We start from the raw sequence: 23,327 nt of genomic DNA, 5'->3' as shown, positions 1-23,327 counted from the left end.
CTGAAATCAGAGGATTGTAGTTTGACACCGCTCAGGCAGGAAAGACTGTGAGATGCCATCTCCAATAAACTACCAAATAAGAAAAGAAAAGGCTGGAAGTAGAGCTGTGACTCAAGTGGTTGAGCAGTAGCCTTGAGCAAAAGAAGCTCAGGGACAATGCTCAGGCCCTGAATTCAAGCCCCATGACCAACACACACACACACAAATAATAATAATAATGATAATAATAAAGATAAAGACAAGAAAATCAAGAAAAAATAAAGATAGAGAAAGAGAGAGGGATGGGAATGTGGCTTAGTGGTAGAGTATTTGCCTAGCATATATGAAGTCCTGGGTTCGATTCCTCAGTATCAAATACACAGAAAAAGCTGGAAGTGGCACTTCTATGACTCAAGTGGTAGAGTGCTAGCCTTGAGCAAAAGAAACTTAGGGACAGTGCCCAGGCCCTGAGTTCAAGCCCCAGGACTGGCAAAAAAAAAAAGAAAGAAAGAAAGAGAGAGAAAGAGAAAGAGAGAAAGAAATAAGGAAAAAAGAAAGAAAGAAAGAAAGAAAGAAGGAAGGAAGGAAGGAAGGAGGGAAGGAAGAACGAAAGAAAGGAAGGAAGAAAGAAAGGAAATTTGAAAGTCCAAGGTGCTAATGGCCCAAGCCTGTAATCCTAGTCACTCAGGAAGCTAATATGTGAGGATTATAGATTGAAGCCAGACCAGGCAGAAAAGCCTGAGAGACTATCTTCAATTAACCAGCAAAAAGCTGGAACTGGAGGCATGGCCTAAGTAATGGTGCCAGCCATGGACAAAAAAAAGCTAATTGAGAATGCAAAGCCCTGAGTTCAAATCCTGGTACCAGCACCAAATGAGAAAAATAAAAGAAAGAAAAAAAGGGGGCTGGGAAGGTGGCTCAGTGTAGAGTGCTTTCCTTGCATGCATGAGGCCCTGGGTTTGATTCCTCAGCACCACATAAGCAAAAAGAAAAAAGCTGGGAGTGGCGCTGTGGCTCAAGTGGTAGAGTGCTAGCCTTGAGCTGAAGAGCTGAGGGACAGCGCCCAGGCCCAGAGTTCAGGCCCCACAACCAGACCCTCACCTCAAAAAAAAGAAAGAAAGAAAAAAGAGAGAGAAAGAAAAAAGGGAGTAAAAGAAGAAAGAAGCGAGAGAGAGAGAGGGCTGGAAGGTGGCTCAGTGGCACGAGGCCCTGGTTCTATTCCTCAGCACCACATAAGCAAAAAGAAAAAAGCTGGGGGTGGTGCTGTGGCTCAAGTGGTAGAGCGCTAGCCTTGAGCTGAAGAGCTGAGGGACAGCGCCCAGGCCCAGAGTTCAGGCCCCACAACCGGACCCCCCCCCAAAAAAAAAGAAAGAAAAATAACCTGAAAGCTAGAGTCGATTTTAGGTAGTAGTCTGCTCTTTGTAAATAAGTAAATGTTCTTGTTAGATATGTGTTAAATAATACTCCTTTCAACAGTTCAAATATCAAAGTGAAGGACCAGGTGTGATTGCACATGCATATAATCCCATCTATGCAGCAGGAGGGAGGAGGATGGAAATTTAAAATCAGTCTAGGAAAAAGCAAGAGACCCAACCTGAAAAATGACCAAAGCCAAAAGGGCTGAAGTTGTGACTCAAGTGGCAGAGTGTCTGCCTAGTAAGTGCAAGGCCCTTAAATTCAATTTTCAGTACTGAAAAAAAAATAGTGAATAATCGTTCTGGTAATCCAGTTTTTCAGAAGCTGTCTATCTTCCTGTGTGTGGGGGGGGGGTCTTGAACTCTGGGCCTGGGCACTGTCCCTGAGCTCTTCAGCTCAAGGCTAGTACTCTACCATTTGAGCCACACAGCACCACTTCTGGTTTTCTATTCGTTTATTGGAGACAAGAAGCTCATGGCCTTTCTTGCCTGGGCTGTCTTTGAACCTCGATCCTCAGATCTCAGCCTCCTGAGTAGCTAAGGTTATGGGAGTGAGCAACCAGTGCCTGGCTAGCTGTCTGTCTTTCATAGTTATCCTTCAGGCAGCAGAAAGGCCAGTCCTTGGGGGCCTAAGCTCAGGGTCTGGGTGCTGTCCCTGAGAGTTTCTGCTCAAGGCTAACTAACATTCGACCACTTTGAATCACAGCTCCATTTCTGGGTTTTGAGTGGCTAATTGGAGATAAGAATCTCACAGGGACTTTTCTGCCTGGATTGGCTTTGAACCAGAATCCTCAGATGTTAGCCTGCTGAGTAGCTAGGATTATAGGCATGAGCCACTGGCACCCAACTAGTTGGCTTTCTTTTTTTTTGGAGGGGGTCCAGTCATGGGGCCTGAACTCTGGGCCTGGGCACTGTCCCTCAGCTGTTCAGCTCAAGGCTAGCGCTCTACCACTAGAGCCACTGCGCCACTTCCGGCTTTTTTTCTTTTTGTTTATGTGGTGCTGAGGAATCGAACCCAGGGCCTCATGCATGCTCTCTACCACTGAGCCACCTTCCCAGCCCCCAACTAGTTGGCTTTCTTTTCTTTTCTTTTCTTTTTTTGTCGGCTGTGGGGCTTGAACTCTGGGTCTGGGTGCTATCCCTGAGCTCTTAAGCTCAAGGCTAGCGCTCTACCATTTGAGCCACACAGCACCAGTGCTGGGCCCAAGTCGTTGGCTTTTAGTCTCAAAATATAGCTTAAAACATTGTCCAAAATATCTTTTCTGTACAATACAATCCAAAGACAGTAGGATTTGTTAAGAATACAATAAACCACCTGTCATAGATTCTGTCATAAATATCAATCAATCTTCCTACTCCAATTAAGGAATCACAATATAATCCTTATCTAGATAAAGCTAGGGAAATTATTTCTGATTTGATCCTAGGACTTTGTCATCCAAGGATTGAATGACTTTGTGCCTTTTTTTCTAATAATGTTTCACATTTCATTCCAGCAAATAATCTTTCTTGTATGGAAGCCCCATACTTGAAGGTACATTCTTGAAGCTCAAGTCTTTACTGTGTTTCTATTGATGTGGCTGTTCTCTTTCCTCAACTTCTTAAATCTATGCAATGCTGAAATTTCAAGCACTAAAATTGATCAGTGTGTGAGTTTTCTCAACACTACCTTCCCCTGAGAAGTGGGAATAGCTCTTGGAAGGAAAGAGTTCTGAAGAGTGTTACTTAGTAACAAAAAGAACAACTTTTCTACTATATGCTTGGTGAAAAGCCCCCCCCCTTTTATTTTGTCTGTCATGGGGCTTGAACTCTGGGCTTGGGTACTATTTCCTGCACTCTTTTAAGATCAAGGCAAGCACTCTACCGCTTGAGCCACAGCACCACTTCTGGTTTCCTAGTGGTTAATTGGAGATAAGAGTCTCATGGACTTTTCTGCCTGGACTGGCTTTTAACCGTGATCCTCAGATCTCAGCGTCCTTAGTAGCTAGGATTACAGGCATGAGCCACCGGCACATGCAGCTTTGTTTTTGTTTTTGCCCATCCTGGGGCTTGAACTCAGAGTCTGGGGACCATCCTTGAGTCTCTCTGAGCTGAAGGCTAGTGCTCTACCACTTGAGCCATAGCTCCTCTTCTTGGTTTTTCTGAGCAGTTTATTGGAGGTAAGAGTCTCACAGTCTTTTCTGCCTGGGGTTGGCTTTGAATCATGATCCTCAGATCCTTAGCCTCTGGAGTAGTTAGGATTACAGGTGTGAGCCACTGGCACCTGGTGCCTTTTGTTGGGTTTTTAGGATAATACTTCTTGGATCATAAGATTTTCATAAGAAAATCACCACCTAGAGGTTTGCTGGTTTCGCCACTAGGTTCACAATGGATTAATTACCACCAGCCTGGAATTCTGATAAGCAATATGGGCATAAGAGATTTGAGTGCAGGTGAAGTCAACCAAGAGTTAGGGCTCATATAATGAAGGAAGATGGTTGCTTCTAAAGAAGGCATGAAATACAAATACAAGGAAAATATTGAGTGGATTGTAATATGATATGTAATTCTACTGAGTATCTGCATTATGATTATGTTATAAATATGGGAGCACCCATTTTTGTGAGAGGAAAGAGTAATCTTGGATTCTTTACATAATATAGCACTTAGAACAAAGAGTATATTGAATTTGTGTGTGAGTTTGTGTGTGTATGTGTGTGTGTGAGTATGTGCACACAGGTATGTGTGCCAGTCCTGAGGCTTGAAATCAGGGCCTGGGTGCTGTCTCTGAGCGATTTTTACTCAAGACTAGCACTCTACCACTTGAGCCACAGCTCCATTTCTGGCTTTTTTGGAAGTTTATTGGAGGAAAATCTTACGGATTTTTTTTCTTTTCTTTTTTTTTTTGGGTCCGGTCGTGGGGCCTGAACTCTGGGCCTGGGCGCTGTCGCTCAGCTCTTCCGCTCAAGGCTAGCGCTCTACCACTTGAACCACAGCGCCACTTACGGCTTTTTTTCTTTTTGCTTATGTGGTGCTGAGGAATCAAACCCAGGGCCTCATGCATGCAAGGCAAGCACTCTACCACTGAGCCAACTTCCCAGCCCTAAATTAAGTTTTTTTTTTAATGTGAAAATACTGTACAGAGGGGTTACAGTTACATGAGCGAGGTGATGAGTACATTTCCTATCAAGCATTGTTGCCTCCTCCTTTGTTTTTCCCCTACCATCCCTTCCCTCCCATTTCCACAACTATACTGGCCCCCCCTGCCTAAATTGCAAAGTTTGTTGTTCAACAGTGTCTTGTACATCTCATTGTTGCAATGGGTCCACCTGTATCCCTATTTAAACATTTTGTTTTTTCCCTTCCTCTCCCCAAATTATACCGACATCAAACACAGTGAAAACAGGAGTTATACAGTGGGGGAGGCTTGTGTTTTTGTTTTTGCTTTTGCTTTTGCTTATGGCTTGAAACTCTTTTCGAATTATACCAGAGCTGCTTTGAGGAGGAGACAGGTTCACGTATGAGTAAGTCATGCCAAAGTGCAAGGTCAAGGAGGAACCAACAGAGAGAAAAGAAACCCAGAAGAGTCAACGGCTAGCTCTTTCCACCAACAATGTCCATCAGAGCCACAAGGGAATCTCCAAAACCATTTCACGGTTGGGATCAGCCTGTCCATCCCATGTCGGGAAACCCAGCAGGTAACCTTCCTAAATGGTGATCAGCCTATGCTGAAAAGCAACAGCTGAGGACACTGAGACTGACAAAGTTAACAACAACAACAACAACAAACCACAACAGGTGGAAATTGTATTTCCTTCAAAATGGATCAGCCACTGGACCGCCTGTTCTCCTGGCCCAGCAGCTTCTGATACCCCAGCGCTGCAAGGATTTATTGCCTTCAGGTTGAAATGTAAAGGCCAACTCTGAAGTGTGAGGACTGGGTGGTCCTGAGAAGGCAGGGGTTTGGAAGGTCAGTAGTCAGCACACACTGTACTCTCCTAATGGCCCGAGAACTCATCCTCGAGGTCAGTATGAAGTTTGTTTGCAATCCTGGGACCCCTCACTAGTTCACTGGGGGGCTGGTGGGACACAGAGAGGTCTGCATGTATTGCACAGGTGTGAGATGTCCACGAGTTTAAAAAGAACATTAAAAATAATTTGCTACATTGTTTATGTAATAAACAGAATTATTTATTTATTAACTTTTTTGACAAGGTCTCCCTATGTAGTACAAGCTGGCCTGGAACTTACTTTGGAGCTCAAGCTGAATTTACATTCATGATCTTCCTGCATCAACATCTGTAGTTCTGGGATTATATACATGTCATACCAGGCTCCTCCTAAATAGCTTTCTTTAATTAAGGATAGCATATAATAAGATATGTCCACTGGGGTAATCTTAATGTTCATCTCAATAATTTTACATATACATGTGTACACTATGACATGTATGTATAAGTATGTTTATTTTATATATACATGTGTATGTGCATAGTATATGCATCTTTCTCTCTCTCTTTTTTTTTTTTTTGCCAGTCCTGGGCCTTGAACTCAGGGCCTAAGCACTGTCCATTAGCTTCTTTTGCTCAAGGAAAGCACTCTTTCACTTAAGCCACAGTGCCAGTTCCAGCCTTTTATGTTTATATGGTACTGAGGAATCGAACCCAGGGCTTCATGCATGCTAGGCAAGCACTCTACCACTAAGCCACATTCCCAGCCCTATGCATATGTCATTTGCATATGTAACCACAACCCAGATGAAGATGCAGATTTGTTTCTCCTGTACCCCCTCTCAGTCCAAAGCTACTGACAAAGCAAGTAAAAGGTGGGTTTGAGGGAGTAGCTCAGTAGCAGTGTTTGCTAACCCCTGGATGGTAAGCTGTTGGGTTAAGACAAGAATCAAGCTGGCACTGGTGGCTCATGCCAGCCCAAGCAGGAAAGTCTGTGAGACTCTTATCTCCAATAAACCACTCAGAAAACCGGAAGTGGGGCTATGGCTCAAGTTGTAGAGCGCTTGCCTTGAGCTGAAGAGTTGAGGACAGCACTCAGACCTAGAGTTCAAGTTCTACCACTGACAAAAAATAATTAAAAAAAAAAAGAAAGAACAAAAGAATGAAAGAACAAAAGAATGGAAGGGAGGAAGTTAAGAAAAAGGAAAGATAGCTGATTTTTTTTTACAACAAAAATACTTTAAAGATCAGTCACTGTAAATTTTATTAGGAATTTAGTTGTGGAGAATAGATCCCATAAAGAAATAGTTTAAGTAAATAAGTTTATTTGCTTTTCTGGTATGTAAGAAAAAGTGTAGAGATACGCCATCAAGAGCTGGTGTGCAGGCTGCACAGAATCTAGTGTTACTTTTCTGCTCAGCTACCCTTAGCCATGAACTCTGCTTGGCATCATAATACCCTATGTGACTCCACCTGGGTATAGTGACCATTGTCCAAAAGGAGGAAGAGCAAAGTTGAAGCTCAGGGCAGGGCCTGCTGAGTCAGTGCTCTTTAAATGCTTCCTTGAAAGTCCAGCCAAATGATTTTGCTTATACTGTATGTATCTCATTGGCTAAAACTGACCTACAACACAGTTTAGGGTTGAGAAGCCAAAATAAAATGGAATTTTATGGACAAGAAAGACAGGAAAGAGGTAGGTTGGTTAGTCAAGGAGCAGTCTTGATTATATTAATGGTCATAAACTGTTCCATGAATGATTTCTCTTGGAAATTTCACTTTGTTTACAATGAATAAAACTTATAATAAGTTAATGGAACAACAGCAACCAAAAAAACCCATCCCACAATAAGTAATGTGTCCTGAAATAAACTTACCCTCTTTGATAAGGACACTAAAACATTTGGAAAAGAAAATGGTGAAAAAACATGACCATTATTATTATTATTTTTGCCAGTCTTGGGGCTTGGACTCTGGGTCAGGGCACTGTCCCTGAACTTCTTTTGCTCAAGGCTAGCACTCTACCACTGAGCCACATGCAGCCCAATTTCACTGTTCTTACAGTGAAAGATATGGGGGAAAAAATAAACAATAAAAGTACTAGAATTTCTCCAAGCCTACAAAAATTTAATGTGGTATGCATTTGTTCATTAGGGTCAACAAATGGAAAGCTCATCATTTCCAAATTGTAACATCATGTCATTAGAAATATAAGCCTGACCAGCCTAGGCAAGAAAGACCATGAGACTCTTATCTCCAACTAACCACCAGAAAACAGGAAGTAGAACTGTGGCTCAAAGTGGTAGAGCACTAGCCTTGAGCACAAGAGCTCAGGTCCTAAGTTCAAGTCCCATGACCAACCAAAAACAACAAAACAAAGCAAAACAAAACAAAACCAACACATGTATATATATATGTATATATTTATATATAAGAATATATATACATATATGTGTATATATATATTCTTTCATTTAAGCTAAGAATAGAATGACAAATTTATGATCTTTTTTTCACAATTATGAAAATAAAAAAATATTTGAACACTGAAAACTTTCTTTTTTTGAAGTTGCAGTATCCTGTTTAGTGGCAAAAGATGACCTGATCTGATAAGGGGTTACTTAAAATTTTTACCCCATTTACTACAAAATATTAATACATTTGATTATGGAGAGATGGGCCATAATACTTTATTTCACATTTTTTTTGGGGGGGGAGGTGCTGGTCCTGGGGCTTGAACTCAGGGCCTGAGCATTGTCTCTGAGCTTTTGTGCTCAAGGCTTGCACTCTACTATTTGAGCCATACAGCTCCACTTCTGGCTTTTTGGTAATTTATTGGAGCGAAGAGTCTCATGGACTTTCCTTCCCAAGCTGGCTTCAAACACTGGTCCTCAGATTGCAACCTCCTGAGACATGAACCACTGACACCCAACAGAATACTGATTTTTAATCAAATTAGCTACATTAAATTTTACTTCAAAATGCTTTGTATCATTTGTAAAATTAAAAAAAAACGTTGAACTGTATTCAACTAATCTAAAGTGTGTGATTTTTTAAATCAAGACTGGGTACAATGGCTGTCTGTAATCTCAGCGACTTGGAAGTCAGAGGATCGAAGTTCCAAGCCAGTCCAAGGAAAAAAGTTAAACCCTATCCCAGTCAATTAATTGAGTATGGTTGCGCTCAGTCATCCTAGCTGTGTGAGAGGCATAAACAGTCATTAAAAAATGATTGCACTGTTTGGTTAAGCAGAACTAGCAACTTAAAAAAAAAGTACAAGTCTATTAAAAATTTCAATCAGTATGCACATATATAATACAATACACTAGTTATGTTAAATGCTACACCAATGTGAGTCTACCGGAATGAAAAAAAATCACATTTAAGCTTTAAGAACCATTTTTTCCCTATATATTAGTACTTTCTCAAATATGTAGATGGGGAAAATGAGGAAACTGTAAAACGTGCAAAGAACGGTGCTCCCAAATTACACATATGTAAGTCCTTTCTAACAGATGCTGAGGGAAGGTAGGCATTGTCATGTCTAAGCCCGAGGTAGATAATTTTCCTAAAACATTTCTCACTACCCTTTTACATTTACCTTTACCAAAACCAAACCAAACCAAAACACCTTAGCATACCATGAATATGATCTCAACACACACACACACACACACAAAAGATCCCACAGGAAAGTATGCGACTAGATATTCTAATCTATATATAAGTATTTATAGTTGGGCGCCAGTGGCACACACCTGTAGTCATAGCTACTGTGATCTGAGGATCATAGTTTGAAGCCAGCCCAGACTGGTAAATTCATGAGATTCTTATCTCTAAGAACTACCAAAAAAGCTTGAAGTGGTAGAGTGCTAGCCTTGAGCAAAGAAGCCCAGGGACAGCACTCAGGCCCTGAGTTCAACACTTGTGACCAATCAAAACAAAAGATAAAGGGAAGTGTAGATGCAAATGTGGATGTTCATATCCAGATATTTTCCTTATCATGGCTGGCCATCAAATATGTCAGAATCTAAATCTGTTTAGATTATATACTTCAGTTAATAATGGTTGAAGCCCAGAAGAGCTGGGGGTAGAGAGGGAAGGTCAGATTCTGTCTATTGGCCAGGGCCTCAAGCCTATGGATGACCTATCCCTGGTCTCTCCAAATCCATAAGTGAAGTTTGCCTCTGGATTATTAAAGACAGGTCCTGCTCAGTCTAGTCATACTGTAATTAGTCATATGTCCCTTTTCATTCTCAAAGTGTCCCATTGTAGACAGTAAATTATATAATCACTGCTACCTCTTAAATGCCAGACAGAAATGCCAGATGAACTTGTGTGTGTTTGTAAGAGGTCTTGAAGAATGAAGGCCAATTTTCCACTCACCTTCCTTCCTTCCTTCCTTTCTTTTTTCCTCCTCCTCCTCCTCCTCTTCTTCCCTTCTTCTCCTGCTCCTCCCCCTGCCCCCCCTTCCTCCTCCTCCTTTTTCATGTTCTAACCTGGGCTCATTAGAAACTCAGCTGGTGGAGTCTTTTAGCTTCCTTTCATTTTTGAGGACTGGGAAATTCTCTCTCTCTCTCTTTCTCTCTCTCTCTCTCCCTCCCTCTCTCTCCCTCCTGTCCCTCCCTCTCTCCCTCTTTCACTTCTTCCATCCCTTTCTCCTTCTCTCCCTTCCCTCTCTTCCTTACTTTCCCATCCTTCTTTTTTTTTGGGGGGGTGTCCGGTCGTGGGGCCTGAACTCTGGGCCTGGCCACTGTCCCTCAGCTCTTCAGCTCAAGGCTAGCGCTCAAGGCTAGCACTTGAGCCATAGCGCCACTTCCGGCTTTTTTCTTATGTGGTGCTGAGGAATCGAACCCAGGGCCTCAGGCATGCAAGGCAAGCGCTCTACCACTGAGCCACCTTCCCAGCCCTCTCCCATCCTTCTTTTTAATTTCTCCCTACTTTATTCTCTTATATTAAAATAAATTCTTGTTTGAAATATCAACAAGAACAAAAAAAGAAATGTAGTTAATAAAGAATTTTTATAGTGAATATGTTCAATGAACACGTATGCATTGTTGGACACCTTTTGATAGTTGCTAGCTTTTGTGACTTTACATTTGCAATCAGTCACAATGTTGTATTCGTCTGGCGTTCATTTTGTTTTTATGTTTTTTTATTTTGTTTTTCTTTTTGACTTTTTTGTCTTCTGGGTTTCAGTACTGGGGTTGGAATCCAGGGCCTCCCTCCAGAGTGCTTCCCCACTTGGGCCACGCCCACAGCTTGTTTTTTTTTTTTTAGTTTTAGACTTTGTCTTTATTTAAAGGCCTGATTGCAAACACCCAATGCCTGGCTTAGTTCACCACGAAACACCAAAGCATCGAATTTCCCAGCCCACTTAATTTGAAAGCCTGCCAAGATAGGTGAAAGACCTTATAAATATGTAAAGCAGGAAGTTCAAATTACAGTCAAGTAAATCTCTGGTGATTGATGTTCTTTTCAAAACAATTAAAAAGACAAAACTTAAAAAAAAATCCACAATTTCTACGATTTCCACATACACGCACCCCTATCTTTACCAAAGGTTTGTGCCGAGTTCAGACTCCACAATGTACTTTTAGTAGAATATTTATTTTGGATTTTTACCACTTCCTGGAGGCCGGGAGGAGACACAATGGGAGGATCCAGAAAAACTCAGTGCCACAGCCATTTTGTTTGTGAGGCAGGGTGGGAGGATTCTGTCACCCAGGAAGGGTTGTTGAAACGCAATTTTTAAGGAAGGGTGGGAGGAGTTGGTTTTATGTTTTTAATTTAACCATGAAACCCACTAGTTTGTTTGTACTTTTATTGTTTTTTTTTTTAACGAATAGTCATCATTCATGGCTAACAGATCGTATTTTTTTCCCCCCAAAAGAATGAAAACCTCTGGGAGCTGGAGGAGCCCTCAGTGTTGTACCACGGGTTTCTTTAGGTAACCTAGATGAGAATCAGACCAAGTCAGATGAGGAGGAGGATGGTTTCTACATTGGCCACGTCTGTAGGTAGATTCTCGATGGGCGATTTTTAAACGCAGAGAAGACGGGTTTGCAGTTAGGGGGAGCGGGGGGGGGGGTCTGTGGAATCTGCCTTCCAAAAATGCCACATGCGACGCAGGAGCAGACTGGAGAGTTGGTGAACTGTGGGGAGAGAGTGTCTTCCCTGCGTTCCGAGGCAGCGGTTGGAGCCCATTGTTTTGCAGTGTCACTTCATCGCGAGCCTCGACTTTTGTCATCGGGGTGGCTGTGCTTTTAAAAGCCCAGTGTAAAATGGCACACACACCGCATTTTTTTGCGAGCTGAGCTGCAGGAGGCGGGGGCCGGGGGATAGTGCAGATGGGGGGGGCGGGGGGACCCAGGCCGCGCAGCCAATCAGAGCGCGGCTGCTTGCATCGCAAAGTTGTTAACCCCAGAGTCTTCTGGCTGCCGCTGCCTCCTCTGCTTTGAATCTTCCGTGGCTATTTCTCCCATTTTTTTTCCCCCTCAAACGCCCACGGATCTTGGGGAGGGAGGGAAGCTACCCATCCAGCCACCGATCATGGAAGAAAGTATTACTTTTGATTTACCAAATATTTTAAAGATGTTTGAAGAGCCATATGCTGCTGCCTGGGAGCTGTATTTTTCTAGACACACAAGTATCCAGCTTATATTGTTACACATTTTCTTTTTTCAAGAACTGGCTTCTTCGTTTTGCCTGCACGAATGGTAAGTTTGTCGTTTTTAAACAATTATGTCGAGAAATCTTTGAATGGGCCCACAGATACAAAGGGTTTTCATTGTATTTCTTTTCTTTTCCTTTTAAACAAAATCAATCTTTGTATTTTTCTTTAGCTTTGATCTCTGGCTGTTCCACCTAATCTTATCTGGTTAATTTTTTACCAAAATGAAAAGAAATCGGCTTCCCCCCTCTATTGTTAAAGCTAAGTGTGTTAATATAAATTATACTTTGATTGCTGTGAAGTATAGGGGAACTCAGATATTTCAAGATGGACTTGTTTTGTGCAATCAGTGTTGCTAATACCAAATATGTGCGTATCCTCTTTATAAAAAAATGTGTTACCTAATTTGTCGAGTACTAAATTATCAGCAGGCAAAGTATGGATGTAGTAGTTTTTGTTTTTAAATAGGCCTATTATGGTTCTCTTGTGAGTACTAACTACAGAAAAGCTGCCCTTGGTATAATGAAGGTGGAGATTGACATAACCAGGTTTATATTAAGTTATGGCTGTTTCTAAATAGTGGTTCTTTTATTTGCTGACCAGACCCCAAACTTGTAGTTCATGGTATTATTTCTTTCGAATCTCCTCACTAGTTAATCTTTGCAGATCAATCTTATTTTTCTTCAAAAAAAGGTACATTTGGGAGACATTTTGTAATTTTGGGCATTTTTTTCTAATTTTTTTCTTTTTTTGCACACGGTGGGAGATCTTTTTTGTTTTGCATTGATCTGTGTTGGTGGCGCTGTAGTGCTCCTCAACAATTTATGTCAGTTTCACTAAAAGAAAAAAAGAAGAAGAAAAAAGAGGTGGGGCAAGATTTTATCTATTATATGATCTTCTGATTTTCTTAAAGAAAGTTTGATTTGGTCAGTGGATATAATTCAGTTGCATTGTTGAGATGTTTTCTGTGAACTGTGAACTGTGGTGGAGTAGACATGTCGTCATATCCAGTCCATGCAAGATCAGGGACAAGCATGCAGTGGTGTTTGATTTGATCTTATTTATTGTCTCTAGGCCAGCTTCGTCAATAATAAGCTGGTGGCTTCTTGTTTTTCTCCTGAGTTACATTTTGTATTTTTCTTGTATTGTGGAATCATCTCTGGTGGTGCTTTTTCAATGTAACAAAATATTTGAGTTTTAGTTCTCTCAACATTGTAAAAGTTGAATTTCATTTTGAACCTAGGGATTTAACAAATAAGTATTCCTGAGTCTCTCTGGAAAGATTTGCTGGTACTTTGCCATGTAATAATACCTATATTATTCATTTCTTTTATTTTGAGATGCGATTTCAACTGAATTCACATATGCCTGGTTAAAAAAAAAGATCAGATATTTTAAGTAAGGTAATTAAAAAATATGTGAGCAACTACTTTTAACTTTACAAATATGGATGTTCACATATCTAACTGAAGACATATTTTTTTCTATCTTTGTTCTTGTTGAGAGTTATCTGATTAGAGACTATGGAATTTAGGCCTACAGCTTCCCAAGAACAAAAATGTGTTATGATATGGCATAGATTATACTGGTCTCCATAAACATTCTAGCAGTTTATAAAACAGTAAGTATGTCCTTAGTTCAAAAAGAAGGTAGGAAGAAGCAGCAATTATGTCCTGTTAATATTTTTTCATATAAAATAAAAACAACTGAAATAGCATCCTAGATCACATTTTCCATGTGATTGAGTAGATTATTTCTTGAAAGACTGCAAATTTCAGGAGTTATAAGGTGTCCTTATTCACTTTGAAATATGTAAAGGCTCTCCTCATTATTTAAGCATTTAGTAGTTTGAAGTAAAAGAATGCACAAAAATGATGAAAAACAGCATTTCCTATAACCTACATTTTTTCCTTGAACTTAGAAAATGATCATCCATATACCTCTATTTTGTTTAGACTGTGCTATCAACATTTAAAAATGTCCACGGTAACATTTTTTTCTTTATAAAAATGAAAAGAACTTAAAAGATTGCAAGATTGCTCTTCAAGATTGGTTTTTGACATGATAGATTATTTATAGGATAAAACACTGCAGGTGTAAATATATTGTCTAACCTGGTTATGCTGGAGAGTTTAGTTTCATGAAGTTGATCTACTAAATAAAATATACATTCCAATATGTTTATTGCTAAAATAGTCTGCTATTTAGAACTGTGATGGTTTTCATTTTGTTCAGTCTCTGATTCGATGAATGTTTCTATAATTCTTAGTATAAAAACAAACATGCTCTGAAGTCCATATGAAGCTATGCAATGTTCTTTGTTCTCCTACATCATTGACTTACATCATTGATTAGGAACTAACCATTATAGTTGAATCTTCACTTTCTTAAAATCTCCATCCGTATTTATTTGAAAGCTATTCTTCTACCTGTGACTCTTACTTATATTACTATGTATATGAGGAGATTAAAAATCCATGAGGCAAAAGCAATTTACTATTTTATATTATTCTCCATTTTAAAATCCACCCTGTGCTTCATTTTAGCTCTTGATTCTTTGCACATTAATCCCCTGTTTTAATTGAAAATATTTGAAAGACATTACTTCATAAGTTTGTTGAGAAAATGATCAGAAATGTAATGACAGACTATGATTTTAATCATTTTTAAAAGCCTTCTATTAAATTTAGTATATAGAGAACTAAATCTTTCATGATTGCAGTTGCTAGGTCATGAACAATAAAAAAATATTTTTCTTAAAAAAAATCCTGAAATGTTCAGTCAGTCAACAGTTACATACTTATTTCATTTTTTGCATACCATTTTATCAGATTGTAGCAAGGAGAAAGACTGTTTATATGAAAATGTCATGCCATTTTTAAAAAAACTCCTGCCCAACCCTCTGACGGAGGGAGGGGTTAATAAGTAGTGAAATGGCCAAAAAACAGGTTGTAGAAAGAAGAAAGAAATGATGCCAAAGACATGGAGAATCTTCAAGTCAAATTCTAAACAATAAACCTGAGTAAAATGAACTTCAAATGATAGAGCTTGGTCAATAAAAGAAACAGAATTATATTGTTACTTCATGTAGGAAGCCAATCTAATTTCCTGATCAATAAACTTGTATTCATTAGAACTGCCAAATATTAAGGAAATTTCAGATTAGCTAAACTCATCAATCACTAGGCAATAGTAGGGTGAAGCAACAAAGGAAAGAAACACAAGATATTAAGATGACCTAAGATGAGATGGATGTTGAAAATATTAGCCAGGGCCAATTTAATCTTAGCTTGGAACTTGTTCAGAAGAAGGAAGAATATTTACCCTTGGAAACCAAGCCCGATACATATCTGAATTATGTATATTTCCAATTTTACCTTCTTCTTGCATGTATTTCCCACTTTGCTGCTGTTCCCTATAAAGATTGCTGCTTGCCATAAGACTGTACAGATACATACTGCTGTCTCCAGCATGGTTTTGCAAAGGGGAAGATGAGAAGAACACCACATTGGGTGTTTGTCTTATGACTTTGTTCTTTTTGATGTTTCCAAAATGATTCTCCCATGGAGAATCTAAAGGAAAAACAATGATTTCATTCTGAAAAAGATCAAAACATTTTATTTTTGATTTGGTCAATGCTTATTTTATTTGGGGGTGTTTTGTTGTAGATTCTCCCATCTATTGTGTACCATCATGATAAGATTCTGGGATCCAATGTTAGGAAAAAAGGGAGAAAGATCCCTGTTACTAGCAAGTTGATAGTCCAACATGGCTCAGAGTTCTAAAAACATTAGAAATCTAAGATTTTAGATGTGTGGGATGTCTATAGGGGGAAAAAAAAGCCAACGAGGAAAGTAAGACTGTTCACACAAGATTTCACAAGCATCCTTGCACTGAAGGTCCATTATTTGGATACCATAGATGCAGACTTTGGGAGGAAAATGGCTCTCATGTTTTATTCATTGCCCAAATACATACTTACACAAATAGAGGATTACCTAATCCAAATTCCTGTTGGAAAGTGAGAAAGAAAACAATGGCTTATTTATTTGAGAGAGATTGAGAGGGTCTCTATGGTAGTATGAGCTTGAGGTATATCTCTTTGATATATGACAAAAATTGTTTCTCATTAATTAATTAATTAGTTAATTTCAGTGCTAGGGATTAAACCCAGAATTGTGAGATCCCCAAGCCATTTTTAAAACATGATAGAGCTTTTATTTTTATATTTTCCTCACATTTCCTTGAAAGAAACATCAAATATCAATTGTGATGATGATGAAGGAAATACTATTAGTAAAGGGCTGGGAAGGTGGCTCAGTGGTAGAGAGCTTGCCTTGCATGCATGAGGCCTTGGGTTTAATTCCTCAGCACCACATAAGCAGAAAAAGGCAGAAGTGGTGCTGTGGCTCAAGTGGTAGAGCACTAGCCTTGAGCTGAAGAGCTGAGGGACAGCGCCCAGGCCGAGTTCAAGCCTCACAACCAGAAAAAAAAAAAAAAAGTAAAGAAATACTACTAGCACTGAATGGTTATATTCGGTCCGAAATATTTATTTATATTTTAAAACATTCTTAATTTCTAGTTATATATGTATCTATAAAACAGAAACTTTAAAATAAACATTTTTATGAAGTTACTAAACTAGATTCTTAGCTAAGGGTTACTTAGTTGAGAATTTGCTACATGTGGTTTAAGATGACTTCAAAAGACCCAAATTATTTTGTTATAGCACCAACTAGTCCATACTAGCTAGATGTGCCATTATCATTTAGTTTGTTTTCGTGCTAACTAACCTAGAACTCTAAGAAGATATATTCTTTCATCTTAATTAGTCATCAGGAGGAAAGCGATTGCTAGGTTTGATTCAGTAGCTCACAGTGTTATGAAACAACAGCATATGTCTCTTGCAAGAGTCTGTCCTCTCTTTCCATGTCAATAATGTCCTCATAGTCACAAGATGGCTGCTGCAGTTCTAAGTATCATATATCGATACCACAAAATTCACAATGAGAATTTCACTTATAAAGTAAGAAATCCTTTCCCAGTAGCTTAGAACCGATAGGCCAGATTCATAGGACATATTCATATTAAAACCAGTCATTGACAAGATGAGAATGATCGTCTGTTTGACTGGGAAAGAAAGAATACTTAGAAAGGTGAGCCCTGCTGAATATCTTACTTGCTCTTTATAAACTTGTGTGTGTGTGTGTGTGTGTGTGTGTGTGTGTGTTCTGGAGCTTGAACTCAGATCCTAGGTACTGTTCCAGAGCTTTTGTGCTGAAAGTTAATGCTCTACCACTTGAGCCATAGCTCCATTTTTTTGGTCTTTTTTTTCTTTTGGTGGTTAATTGGAGACAAGAGTCTCATGGACTTTGCTGCACAGGCTGGCTTCGAACTATAATCTTCAGATCTCAGCTGCCTTAGTAGTAGGCATGAACCACTTGTGCCTGGTTTGTGTGTGTGTGTGTGTGTGTGTGTTATACTGGAGTTGAATGCAGAGCTTTGCGCTTGTTCTCTACCACTTGACTCATACATCCAGTCCCCTTTTGCCTTGGTTATCTTCAAATGTGTTTTATTCCCCTGCTGGCCTGGGCTTCTATCCTTGCACTTGTATTTCTTCCACTTGTGGTTGGAGATGACAGGCATGCACTACTTTGCCCAGTCTTTGTGTGTCCTTTGCAGTTGGGATACCAGGCTGGTGGAATCTTTATAAACTTCTTTTTGTCTGGCTGGCCTTAAACTGCAATTCCATGATCTTTGCCTAATCACTAGCTAAGATTACAGGCTCTAGCAACCTCACCCAGTTGTAAAATTGTGTGTGTGTGTGTGTGTGTGTGTATGTGTGTGTGTGAGTGTCCTGATTCTTGAACTCAAAACCTGGGCACTGTCCCTGAGCTTTCTGCTCAAGGCTAGTGCTCTACTACTTGAGTCACAGCTCTATTTCTGGCTTTCTGGTGGTTAATTGGAGATAAAAGAGTCTCACACACTTTCCTGCCTAGGCTGGCTTTGAACTGTGATCCTTAGATCTCAGCCTCCTGAGTAGCTAGAATATGGGTGTGAGTCATGACACCCAGCTAAATATGATCAAAAGTTAACATCATTTTTTTTGTGTAGTGACCGGACTAATCTTAGATGAGGTAATTAAAAACAAGCAAACAAGCAAACAACAACAAAAAAAAACCCTACTTACTGTTCTATCTTTAGCCTAAATACTAGCTTTATGAGCTCCATAAATGCTCATGCAAAGTTAGTGGATCGAACAGGTGGATCCATCTGAGCACTGGTGGCTCACTCCTGCGATCCTAGCTCCTCAGAAGGCTGAGATCTAAAGATCACAGTTGGAAGCCAGCCCAGGCAGGAAAGTGTATGAGATTCTTATCTCCAATTAACTACCAGAAAACTGGAAGTGGTCCTGAGGCTTAAAGTGGTGGAGCATTAGCCTTGAGTGAAAAAGCTCATGGACCATGCCTAGGCCCTGAGTTCAAGCCCCACGACTGACAAAACAAAAACAAAGAAAAAGAACCAGCATTTCATTTTACAGAGGAGGAAATAGGCAGAGCGTGATTGGCATGCCTGAGGCGTGACGGCCCACGGTTACACAGGAAATGAAAACGTTAGACTTTGAACCTGGAACTCTGAAATCATAGCTCAGATGTTTACTTTTTTGTCCCCTCTGTCACATTAGATAATGTGTACATTTGTGTTCTGTTAATTGAAAGTTGTTCTTTTTGTTTTTTGGTTTTTTTTGGGGGGTAGTGGGATTTGAGCTCAGGCCCCATACTCATTTGGTTTGCTTGCTCCTGTCAGGCTTTCTACCACTTAAGCCACATCTACAGCCCCTAAATTGATATATTTTATTTTTATTTCTTTATTTTTTTCTCAGTCATGGGGCTTGAACTCTGGGCCTGGGTGCTGCCCCGAGCTCTTCAGCTCAAGGTTAGTGCTCTACCACTTGAGCCACAGCACCACTTCCAGTTTTTTGGTGGTTCATTGGAGATCAGAGTCTCACAGATTTTTCTGCCTGGGCTGGCTTTGAACTGTGATCCTCAGCTGTCTGCCTCCTGAGTAGCTAGGATTACAGGAGTGAGCCATCAGCACCCAGCAATCTGACATATTTTAAATGCATAGTGTGCTCTTGCTGTTGAATCCTTTAATGAAATTCTTCATTATTTTATCACTCTAGTAATCTTTTCATGGAATGATGAATTTCTTTAGGGTCCACAAAGGGTATCTCCTGTCTTCAGAGACATCTGAGGGCATTCAAAAGCTATTTTTTTTTTTTTTTACAAATTGTGAACTTCAGAAAGAAATATAAAAAACATAAAAGAGTTGAGACTCTTCCTTATTGGAGGAAGTGAATTCATGTTTCTTAACATGAAATCCAAGTAGAATGTTTGACTTCTGTTTCACAACTTACAAGACTAACTTTATGTCCTAAAATGTTTTAAGTCTCTGTCAACTTTAGAATATAAAGATATTTTTCCCTCTGGGACATTTTAGGGGGTTCCCAGTGCTCTCAATCAACGGAGCTCAAGTTTTTTTGGGGGGCCTCAATATCACTTTATTAAAATGCTGCTTGCTGGGTCACTTTAGTGAAGTCTTCAGTTCAAAAAGTCTGCAGTGACCTGTGAGAATCAGCATCTCTTAAGAAGTTTCCAAATGACTTTGGTGCTGCTTTTAGAGAATACCTTGAAACTCTGCCCAGGAGAGTCATTTGATACTGTGATAAAAATTTTGGCCTTGAAATATAGGTAAAAAAAAATCTAAAGGGTCTCATTTAATAAGTGGCAAGTATAATACATAGTAAATATAAAAATAATAAAATATAGCCAGTTGAAATCCTAGTTACTCTGGAGGCTCAGATCTGCGGATTGAAGTTTGAAGCCAGTCTGGGAAGGAAAGTCTGCTAGACTCTTATCTTCAGTAAACTACCAAAAAGCTGAAAGCAGAGCTATGGCGCAAGTGGTAGAACCCTAGCAAAAAAAGCTCAGGGACAACACCTAGGCTCTGTGTTCAAGCCCCAGGATTGCTCCCCCTCTCCCCAATAAAACAAATTGAGAAAATATCAATAGTGTGGGCAGGGTAACTTTAGCTACACAGCTGAGCAAAGACTTGAAGGAGGATAAAGTTTCACATTAGAATCACAGTTGATATGTACTCACCAACAGTTCATGTGTGTTTGTGCTTCCAACTGAAACAAAAATCAGCAATGGAATAAGAGGGTTTTTGTTGTTGTTGTTATTTTGGCCCACCCCCCACCCCTGTGTCACTGTTTTTGAAATTTGTACTTTTTGTCTTGTATGTAAGTTTATGTGTTTTGGTAGGACAGAGAGTGAACGAATGCAGCAGGGATACTCACTAGACACTGTTGAAAATGAACTATACAACGTGGGTGTGTGGGGGCGAAGGTTGGGAGGGAAAAAACTGGGGGAAAACAAGTGAAGAAATGACACTGTCCAAAAAGACAATACCTCATTTATGTAACTGTAACCCCTTCGTGCATCAGCTTTACAAAAAGAAAAAAAAATCAACGATGGGCAAGAAAGGAGCAATGGAGAATATTCTCAATTATCTTTGGTTAGGAGTTCTACATAGGTTCTCAACCTTTTTTTTTTTCCCCTAGTAAATTTTGTTAAGTTGGAAAAAAAAATTACAAAGCAATCCATAATTTAGAAGTTCTTTTAAAAACATATAATTTAGTTTGTTTAACAACAAGTCGCATCTGAAAAGGACTTCTATCTCTACGCCACAGTGATGGGTTTTCTCTAGGTTTTATCCCACCAACCATGAATGCTCCACATTTGTGAATAGGACATGGTTTCTGTGAGACTGAGAGACTGTCCATGCCAATGGCCTATATTTAGCTCTGAAACCCAGTCTAGTGCCACAATCTGTTGGAAACTCTCCATCCACCAAGACAGAGGTCACAACCCTCCAGCTGAAAAACACTATCATCTGCCAAGAAGTGAAGAGGACCTTTGCTGGGAGTTTAATTACTTCCCTGCTTCACCATCAAACTAGGAGACAAGAAAACTTTTAGTTCTAAAGGCTTTTACTCCTTTGTTCCCAAGAAACATAAATGAAGACAAAACAAACCCCAGCTAATGCAATGTCTTTACTTTCTTCAGAATCTAATATGTGCTGTGAGTTATACTGCTATACCCCACGAGAGTTTGTTTAGAAAGGAAGTCACCTAAAAAGACCCAGGAAGTAAGTTTGGTGTGGTGTCGTCTAGAATGAAAAAGATTATTCGAACTCGGCGCAGTGGTTCACGCCTGTAATCATAGGACCTCAGGAGGCTGAGGTCTGAGGATCTTGGTTCAAAGCCAGTCCAGGCAGGAAAGTCTGTGATACTCTTCTCTCCTATTAAGCACACACACACAAAACACAGCCCCCACCCTACCCCCAAAAGAGCAAAAACAAACAACCCTCAAGTGGAGCTCAAGTGGTAGGGTGCTTCTAGCTTTGAGCAGAAAAGCTCCGTGACAGCATCCAGGCCCTGAGTTCAAGCCTCAGGATGCCCCCCCGCCCCCCCAATAGATAATTCAGTATATCTTTATTAATTAATTAGTATCTTTTAAAATGGGAAAAACTATAGAACTGTGGTTGTCGAATGCAGTAGTTACCTGCCACATGTGTATTTAAAATTGAATTAATTTAAAATTTAAAGTTCAGTTCCTGATTTCACATATTGAATGATTTGAAGCTACACCTGACTAGTGGCTTCATATTGGATAGCATGGGTCCATTGAACATTTTATCTAGAATGTTCCTGGCAAACTCACACTGTTATCCTAGTGGTTCTCAATTTTGCCTATATGCATGATGCATGTATGCACATATGCATGTATGTATGTATGCATGCATGCATGAATGTATGTATGTATTAATTTTGCAATGCTGGGGATTGAGCCCAAGACTTTACAAGTGCTAGACATTCTACTTCTGAGCTGTATCCTTAGCCCTTTACCTACCTATAGAATCATCTAGAAGCTTAAACAACAAAATGCCTATGTCCCATTTTAGTTGGTCTTGATGGGGCCTACACACACACAGACACACACAGACACACAGACACACAGACACACACACACACACACACACACACACACACACACACACACGCCACCACCACCCTCCCTCCCCCCCACTCCCAAAGCTGCCCATGAGATTCTAATAGGCAGCGAGGGTTCAGAATTACTAGGTTATACATCAGGTTAATGGTTATTAAACCAAAAATTGGGGGAGGGGTAGTATTTCTTATTTCCATCTTTCAAAACCTAGAGGCTATCTCTTAGGCAGTGATGGAGGCCCAGACTAGATAATGAATGAATGGATAGACAAACCGGTTCTGAAGAGTGAAGTCATAAGTGGATTGAGGAAAACAAAACAATCATACAGTTGTAAGAAATTTAATACCCTCGAGCATGAGTCTTGTACATTAAAGGACTATGTCATAGTTAGAATTCTTTTTTTAAAATATAACATTTATATAGCCAAAAGTAGTTCTTATATTTTAAAATTTAACTTCCAAGTTTCATCATACTTATATATTAAAATTTTTAAAAATCATGGTCCTTTAAATAAACTGATTTGTGGACTCACTGATAGCTTAAATACTTTTTTATTTTTATTTTTTGTGGTATTGAGGATTAAACCTAGGACCTCACACTTTCTAGGTAAGTGCTCTACAATTCTTATTAACTTTAACTAGGCTGGCCTCAAAGTGCAATCTTATCTTCTTCTTCTTCTTCTCCTCCTCTCCTCCTCCTCCTCCTTCTGCAGGGATCATGAGCATACACTACCATGCCTAACTTTTTGTTGTTGTTGTTGGTCATGGGGCTTGAACTCTGGGCCTGGGCACTGTCCCTGAACTCTTCAGCTCAAGGTGAGTGCTCTACCACTTGAGCCACAGTGCCACTTTGGTTTTCTAGTGGTTTTATTGGATATAAGAGTCTCATGGACTTTGCTGTCCGGGCTGGCTTTGAACTGTGATCCTTAGATCTCAGCCTCCTGAGTAGCTAGGATTATAGGCGTGAGCCACTGGTGCCCGGCTACAATTTTTTAAAATGTGTTGTGTTGTATCAGGGCTTGAACTCAGGGCCTCATGCTCTAGCTTGACTTTTCCACTCAGGGATGAAGGAGAGCTTTACCATTTGAGCCACATTACCTATCTAGTATTGTGTGGATTAATTGGAGATACAGTCTCTTGGACTCTTCTTTTTTTTCTCTCTCTCTCTTTCCTTCCTTCCTTCCTTCCTTCCTTCCTTTCTTTCTTTCTTTCTTTCTTTCTTTCTTTCTTTCTTTCTTTCTTTCTTTCTTTCTTTCTTTCTT

At 39.8% G+C, this 23,327-nt stretch overlaps 1 protein-coding gene across 2 annotated transcripts in view; it reads left to right on the top strand.

Annotated features, from left to right (window-relative positions):
• Window positions 1-11,711: 11,711 nt before the first annotated feature.
• Epc1 (enhancer of polycomb homolog 1 (Drosophila)) overlaps window positions 11,712-23,327 on the top strand; it is a 96,765-nt gene continuing 85,149 nt past the window's right edge. Inside the window, exon 1 of one of the 2 annotated variants that reach the window (XM_013014700.1) lies at window positions 11,712-12,039. In XM_013014700.1, the coding sequence (XP_012870154.1) occupies window positions 12,037-12,039 (3 nt within the window). In that variant the 5' untranslated portion in view covers window positions 11,712-12,036. The remainder of the gene's footprint in view (window positions 12,040-23,327) is intronic. The other variant, XM_013014699.1, reaches the window with a different exon arrangement.

This window comes from Dipodomys ordii, unplaced genomic scaffold (genome assembly GCF_000151885.1).
Source record: "Dipodomys ordii isolate 6190 unplaced genomic scaffold, Dord_2.0 Scaffold24, whole genome shotgun sequence".
NCBI classification, from domain to species: domain Eukaryota; kingdom Metazoa; phylum Chordata; class Mammalia; order Rodentia; family Heteromyidae; genus Dipodomys; species Dipodomys ordii.
This window is presented reverse-complemented; position numbering and strand designations above follow the sequence as displayed.